The sequence below is a fragment of the Arachis stenosperma genome, chromosome 9 (assembly GCF_014773155.1).
Source record: "Arachis stenosperma cultivar V10309 chromosome 9, arast.V10309.gnm1.PFL2, whole genome shotgun sequence".
Lineage (NCBI taxonomy): Eukaryota > Viridiplantae > Streptophyta > Magnoliopsida > Fabales > Fabaceae > Arachis > Arachis stenosperma.
The window spans coordinates 153,161,088-153,169,025 of NC_080385.1; the positions used below are offsets into that span (position 1 = coordinate 153,161,088).

Genomic DNA, 7,938 nt, shown 5'->3' on the forward strand with positions numbered 1-7,938 from the left:
AGAGGGGATCTGTAATAAATATAAATCTTAACCGTTCCTTAATCTACGAACCTAAGACGTTGCTTAATCTTAAATCATGGAGAGATTCAAAAGCTGGTGACAATCACATGATGTTGTTGAACTTGAACGGTTGAACCCAAAAAGATAAGTGGCCCCACTTTACATGTGGCATTCATTTGTATCCCACCTCAAACCTCACACTCTCAGCTCAAAAATTAAAATTAAAAAATAAAATAAATATCATATCATATTAAAATTAAAAAGAAAAAAACATATATAAATTAAATAAAAATATTATTTTTAAATTAAAATTAATCATTAATATATTTATATATATAAATATAGTTTAATTTATTTTTAATATATACATTTTATATTAGAAGCTAATTTTTACGGTTGATTTTATTGTAATAAACACAAATAGAGACAAAGAATGAGTTCATCATCACTTAATCAAGCTCAACATCACTCAGCTGTGTCAGTGAGTGTCTTGTAACAAATTCACAATGGCGTTCTCTTCTTCTATGATTAACAGCTTCATCCTCTCTTCCTTTAAACCCCAACAATCCATCCTCTCTTTTCCCTCCATCTCGTATGGCGATTCCTTCAAACCTCGAAAGCCTCTTCTTCCCTTCAGAATCCGCTCTGTTCCAACCTTAATAAGAGCCACATCATCCTCTTCTTTTCCCGCAACCATTGCTGAACCTGAAGGCATTAAGGTTTTCTTTCCATTCTCTCTTCGCACTTTCTTTTGTTTTCCGATGAACTATGGAATTCTAACCTCTTTCTTCTTGTATTCTGAAGATTAATTCAATTCCAACGAAACCTATTGAAGGACAAAAGACTGGTACCAGTGGACTTCGAAAGAAGGTATTTGATTGTTTCTGGTTTTGTTGACACGTGAGATTTGAGATTTGTTCCTTTGTTGTTTGTAGCAATAGAATCTGTGCCTGGTGGCACATTATTCTGTTCATAAATCATGTAATTATCTTCGTTGGAGTTTCAAGTTTGATCAACCGAGGTGATCCTTTGACTCCTTCGTTGAATTTCTCTTCCAAATATGCTCGATCAAAAAGCTCTTATTTGGATTTCTCTCTTCCGTTTTCACTGATCATTGCTTAGGTGATTGGTAAAGTTATTGATCGACAATGTATCTAGAGTCTAGACTTGACAATGTAATAGAATGAAACTGTTATCTTCGGGCGTTTAGCTTTGTGTGTATATATTTATGTTAATTGTGTAATAATGAAATTCTTACACCTCCTTATGCTAGCTAGCATCTTGTGCTTAGGCATGTTTATATTGATAAGTTTTGCTTATATTGTTGTTTACTAGTTAGCTGATAATGAGTTAAAAAGCTACAGTGTACGGAAAGCAAGTATTTACTAGCGCAACAGTAGATCTAGAAATCGAAATCTGATAGCGGTATTCCACTTATGATTATATGCATGATTGTTTTGCAGGTGAAAGTGTTTATGCAAGAAAATTACCTCGCAAACTGGATACAGGTTGGTAGGATTCCATTGGGTGTACAATTACATGTTTTATACATAGTTTTACTTTTTCATCTAAGTAAACATTTGTGCATCTGTAGGCACTGTTTAATTCATTGCCTCCAGAGGATTACAAGAATGGTGTATTGGTGTTGGGAGGTGATGGTCGATACTTCAACCGGGAAGCTGCGCAGGTTAAGCTTTTGAATGCGTTGTTTTAGCGATCAAATGTAATTTTGTTAAGAAAATTGCTTACCCTGTATCTGATTTCTGCTGCTGTTCTCATTCACTTCAGATTATAATCAAAATTGCTGCCGGGAATGGTGTTGGAAAAATTTTGGTTGGACAGTAAGCATCTTAATCATTTGATTCTTTCAATGAATTTTTCTACAACAAATGTGAAGAACTTTGTAACACAAGATGGCAGTAAATGACATCATCATAAGGATAAAAAATCTTTGATGGACTAGTGCATCACCTTATTGTTCACACTCTTCTAGTGTGTATTAACCTGAATCTCTTCTTAATAGAAATTGAGGACAACTTATCTTTCTCATACAGGGAAGGTGTATTGTCAACACCAGCTGTTTCTGCTGTGATAAGGAAGCAGAAGGCAAGCCAATCTAACTAACTCCCTTTTTCCCTGCAGTATTTTAGCATATACCTTTTCAGCTCACTTGCTAATCATTTTTCTCTTATGCTTTAACAGGCAAATGGTGGATTTATTATGAGTGCTAGCCATAATCCTGGAGGGCCGGAATATGATTGGGGTATTAAGGTGAGTTAATATTTTTTAATTATGGGAATTGACTAATAGGTTATTTGGTATTCCATAAACATAATAAATACAGCTCTGTCGCATAAAGAAGATTTGTCTTGATATATCTGTAGCCAATTTCCATGCTGTGTGTAAGTTTGCCAGTTGGTGTTTCTGATAAATCCTATTTTATTTACCCTAGTTTAATTACAGTAGTGGACAACCTGCTCCGGAATCCATCACTGACAAGATTTATGGAAACACACTATCTGTAAGTGTTTGTCATGCTGTCTTGCTTTTTGCATCCTTATTCTATTCTTTGAAATTATTGACTTGATCATATATTGTCTCGTTGGAGGATGAAAGTTCTCATGTAATATTGCCATTACCAATTTAGCACTTAATCTCTCTTCTTGAACTCGTTACATTACTTTATAGAATTAATTTGTTGGTGATGTTTTTCTTTTTTCATTTTCTTTTTTCTTGAATGGTGCTATTAATGCATCTAAAATCTTGCACACTATTTTGCATCATCAGCCCACCCTGTTCCTATGCGGGTTTACTCTAATCAGCCACTAACATGTGCTATCTTTTTTTTTTCCCTTCTAGCGAACATATAGCTTGAGCTAGGCATGAAGAAAAATAGTTGATATTGATTGGGATACTCATGGAGGAGCATGACCTAGTGACCTGTGCTTTTCTTACCTTAAAAGTTTAATGAAATTTCTATTATTGGGCTTAGATATTCTGCATTCATGCAGATATCTGAGATAAAGATCGCTGACATTCCTGATGTTGACTTATCAAAAACTGGGGTTACGAAGTTTGGAAGCTTCAGTGTTGAAGTAATAGACCCTGTTTCTGACTATTTGGAGCTACTGGAGGTGAGAATAATTTGTCTGTATAATTAGAATCTAACAGGACAATTAATGTTACTTGATCTTAGTGCTATAGCTTCATTTTGTTTATTTATTATTCTACTTCTGTGCAGAGTGTATTTGATTTTCAGCTAATAAGGAGTCTTATATCAAGGCCAGATTTTAGGTACAATTTTCTTCATATCTGAATTGCTAATGTAAACATTATGGGGTTGCATGTCCCATTTTGTTTCGTATCTGGTTCTCCCCTTGGCCTCTTTGTCTCTTTGTTTCTTTGTCCCTTTTTTTCTTTTTTCTTTTCTGCTTTGCAGCTCTAGTTTTCTACATTGTTGTTTCACATAGTCTTGTTTACTGTGGCATTAATGAAATAAGTTCTCTGTCTAATACCTTGCTCTCAATAATACGAGATTTCCTGTTTGACAAAAAAAATTTATTCTTTTAATGCACTATGGTTTTTAGTGTCTAGTTTTTTCTGTTAGTCAATCTTATTTGTAACTAAAGAGGTTGACCTTTCTGTTCTTCCTTGCAATTCTTATGGCTTGACTTCCTGGATCTTGCATGTCTTCTTTTGGTTGTCTAATCTTTCTTGGTTGTTCTTAAGATTCCATATATAAAATTTATCATGTTTTGAACAAAGTGAGCATATCATGGCTGATGTATGTTGCTGGTTATTATGCTCACAATTTATGAAAGTCTCAGTCTTGAAATTCATTACATCTTTTTTATGTTTCAGGTTTACATTTGATGCAATGCATGCAGTTACTGGCGCTTATGCCAAACCTATTTTTGTTGATAAACTTGGTGCAAGTCCGGTATGTTTTGCCCCTTTAAAATCATTTTTAATGAGTTGAAAGTCATTTATTTGTAGTTGTTGATAACAGGTTTTAATTATGCAATGTAGGATTCAATCGCAAATGGAATCCCTTTGGAAGATTTTGGACATGGTCATCCTGATCCTAATCTAACGTGAGTTTAGCTCTTTATTTTATAAAATTGTCTTTTCCCCCGAGATAAATATATTTGATGGATTGTTCATTGGACAGATATGCAAAGGATCTTGTCAACATTTTGTATGCTGAAAATGGTCCTGATTTTGGAGCTGCTAGTGATGGTATGTGAGTTTCATGAGTTTCTTTTGTTTGTTTCTCCCCATCTAATTTCCTCAGTAAACTATTAAAATTCAATGTTCATATTGTATTTGTGGTGCAAATATTGTTATGGTACATTTATGAGAAAGGATCTATCTCGTGTAATATGGGTCCACCACAATTTTCAACATATTGCAGAAGATGCAATTGATGTATGCTTGCACGACAATGTTTTGTCTGTTTACTTAATGTTGTTCAAGTATTTCATTTTTATTGTTTTTTCTCCAGGTGATGGTGATAGAAATATGATTTTAGGAAGATGTTTCTTCGTAACTCCTTCAGATTCTGTAGCAGTTATTGCAGCCAATGCAAGAGAAGCAATTCCATACTTCAAGGATGGTGTTAAGGTAGAAATTTTATCCACTCGTTACTGTTAGGTGTAAATTTTTACAGGGGAAAAAAAATGCCATTTTCCTTCATTTTAATTTCAGGGTCTTGCTAGATCAATGCCAACAAGTGGTGCTCTAGATCGTGTTGCAGAGAAATTGAACCTTCCCTTTTTTGAGGCACGTTTTAATTTATGTTATTTTGTATAATTGTTTATATTTTCTAAAACTATTTTAAATGGAGTCTCGTACATTTATAACCATAGTTCTTTAATAACAAAGATGGACTTGGGTTCAGGTCCCCACTGGTTGGAAATTTTTTGGGAATCTTATGGATGCTGGGAAGTTATCAGTTTGCGGGGAAGAGAGTTTTGGAACAGGCTCTGACCACATTCGTGAGAAGGATGGAATCTGGTAAGTATTCCACATGTTTTTGTAAGTTTATATAATTTAATTTAGTTTTATGTTTCCGGGCTACTACTTTGGTATATCTTGAAATTATTAAAATTCTGAAAAACAATGTTGACCATTTAGAATGGTAACGTCTATGTGTTCTCCAAGAAAAGAAAAATTGTTGTGTATCTTGTGTTTACAGGGCTGTTTTAGCTTGGCTTTCTATTATTGCGCACCGCAACAAAGACAAGAAGGCAGGGGAGAAACTGACCTCTGTGGCTGATGTTGTGAAGGAACACTGGGCAACTTATGGAAGAAATTTCTTTTCTAGATATGACTATGAGGTAGGTGTCATCATGGCTGCAATTGAAGTTTCATTTGTAACATGATGTCAGTTTTATCTTTTGATTTTCTTAGTAAAATGAGCATGGTTAAGTGTAATGGTTTATTTTACAAATCCATCTCCTTCATGTAGGAATGTGAATCTGAAGGTGCCAATAAAATGGTAGCATACCTACGAGAGACTGCATCAAAGAGCAAGACTGGTGATAAGTATGGTAAGTTGCTACTAACAATTTCTCTTAATCTTGATGATCCTTTCTTGTGTATATCATAACTGTGAAATTCTCTTGCAGGAAGCTATGTCCTCCAATTTGCAGATGACTTCACATACACTGACCCTGTGAGTTTTCACATTGGTTTACATCTTTTAATTTAAGGTCAAGAAATTATGGTTCTTGCTTGATTTGGATCCAACTTATTAAATGTGTAGGTAGACGGAAGCGTGGTATCAAAACAAGGCGTTCGGTTTGTTTTTACTGATGGCTCGAGGATTATATATCGTTTATCAGTAAGTGACATCTGTTTTATTTCCCCACCATTTCTCCCTCAAGAATCTGAAATCCATAGTGGAATTTATGTACAATTAAATGCAAATGTTTGCTATATTTTTTCAGGGAACTGGTTCTGCAGGTGCAACTGTTAGAGTTTACATTGAACAGTTTGAACCTGATGCCTCCAAACATGACCTTGATGCTCAAGTTGCCTTAAAACCATTAATAGGTTATATTCATTTCCAAGCCAGTAACTCTGATGTGCAGATTTGGTATTAACTGTTTTGTTTATCATTTTTTACACCATTGATTTTTCTATTGATATGCAGATTTAGCACTATCTCTGTCAAAGCTCAAAGACTTCACAGGAAGGGAGAAGCCTACAGTGATCACATAATGTACTTTATGTTAATTGTAATATTGCATATGAAGGTTGGTTGTCAAATTCAGTTTTGGTTACTCAAGCATTTTGGAGCAATATACGTATGGTAGTTAACTTATTTGTCAAATATGGAGGATTATTTATGTACCAAAATAATGTATTGTAGTGACAATAATTTTGTGCTCTGCAAAAGGAGCTGATCTTTTTAAAATTTTGTCCAATTACATTATGGAGAAACTAGAGTTGCATCTCAAGTATAATAGCAACTTAACTATGTGTTCTATGCAGTAAATACTAAATAGTTAGTCTTCCAATTTTAATATCCTTTATTTTATTTTTTGATATATCCTTAACAAGTCAAAATTTGACGTCTTCACCTATATAATCCTGAAGGGTAGATTTTTACAATTTTTTTAAATATAATTTTTAAAGATTTTATAAAAAAATAAAAATAATTTATGTTTAGATATTTTATGTAAAAATATTTTTTAATTTATTAATTATATTTAAGTACAATATAAAAATATTTATAATGTTTTTCTTTTTGAAATAAAAAGCTCAACATAATAAGGTGGAACATCAACGTCTCAATAGAAAAGTATTAATTAGATAAAATAAACTAATTCTTAATCATCTTTAACACAAGCCATCAACAATCCAAAAGATCAAATATCACTCCACTCTTTGTAACTCTAAATCGACCTGCTAACTACTCCTGTAACACTTGATTCTTGATTCCTGAAAATTATGTCATTCCTTTTCAACCAAGTGCTCCAAATGATAACAATGATACCAAACTCACCAATATTCTATTAATTTGACTGCACAATTGATCCCCTGAATCACGTAAACTTACGGTCATTCAACTCTATATCCACCAGTTTGATAATGCTGTTAACACACTAGCGATTTTTTCTTTCTTCCAACTGCATAACCTCATTGAAGACATCCATGTAACAAAGAGGAACTTGACATATTTCCGATAAAAAATAACTTTTTTCACACAGCAAGCTTCTCTTCCCTTGTATGCGCATCATACACCAAGCAAACAGCACAAAAAAATTATTGTTTGTCAATTTCCCTTCTATACACAACCATCTCTCCCCTTTGTAACAATTATTCAACCTAAATATCATAACATCCCACATTCTTAATAAACCTCCAAAAGCACTTTCCGATCCCACAAATTCCAAACTCACCGCATCATTACCCCAAAATTGCACTATATCAAACTTAGAAATCACCTCATTCTTTGTCTCTATCAATCCTAACATATTCACATTATTTTTACGCTTAAATTTTTTACCATTTTCACTTTTCAACACTTCTTAAACCCCTCATATTCCATGAACTGAAATCATTTAAAAACTTTATTACACACCTTATTTCGATTTTTGGGGCGGCATCTTCTTGCTTTCTCTTTCTGTTTTGCTTGCCTTCTTTTTTATGCCAATACTTCATTCTGAGCTTGGAGAATAGCCATAATGTCCTCATCCTCGTCATATAAAACAGCTTCTCATCCCAAGCAGCCCTATTTTCAACCATATCTTTATCCCAAGCTTCTTTTTTGTTTATTTATAATGTTAAAAATAATTTTTTTAAGTAATTTTTTTAGAAAAAAATATAAATTATAATTTTAAAAAAATATTTTTCTATTATTTTTATTTTTACTATCAAAATTTTGTTAAATATATTAAAAAATAATTAAAAAAATTTCTAACAAATATA

The 7,938-nt window shown here is 33.1% G+C and overlaps 1 protein-coding gene across 1 annotated transcript; it reads left to right on the forward strand.

Moving 5' to 3' along the window:
• The first annotated feature begins 442 nt into the window (after nucleotides 1-442).
• LOC130948299 (phosphoglucomutase, chloroplastic) lies at nucleotides 443-6,501 on the forward strand. The gene is made up of 22 exons (XM_057877018.1): nucleotides 443-719; nucleotides 805-870; nucleotides 1,464-1,508; nucleotides 1,595-1,687; nucleotides 1,789-1,841; nucleotides 2,055-2,106; nucleotides 2,203-2,271; nucleotides 2,453-2,521; nucleotides 3,012-3,134; nucleotides 3,242-3,294; nucleotides 3,862-3,940; nucleotides 4,030-4,094; nucleotides 4,172-4,239; nucleotides 4,505-4,623; nucleotides 4,708-4,782; nucleotides 4,901-5,016; nucleotides 5,198-5,339; nucleotides 5,471-5,552; nucleotides 5,631-5,677; nucleotides 5,768-5,845; nucleotides 5,952-6,057; nucleotides 6,158-6,501. The coding sequence occupies exons 1-22, from the start codon at nucleotides 507-509 to the stop codon at nucleotides 6,223-6,225; spliced, it is 1,881 nt and encodes a 626-aa protein (XP_057733001.1). The 5' UTR covers nucleotides 443-506; the 3' UTR covers nucleotides 6,226-6,501.
• The last annotated feature ends 1,437 nt before the right edge of the window (nucleotides 6,502-7,938 follow it).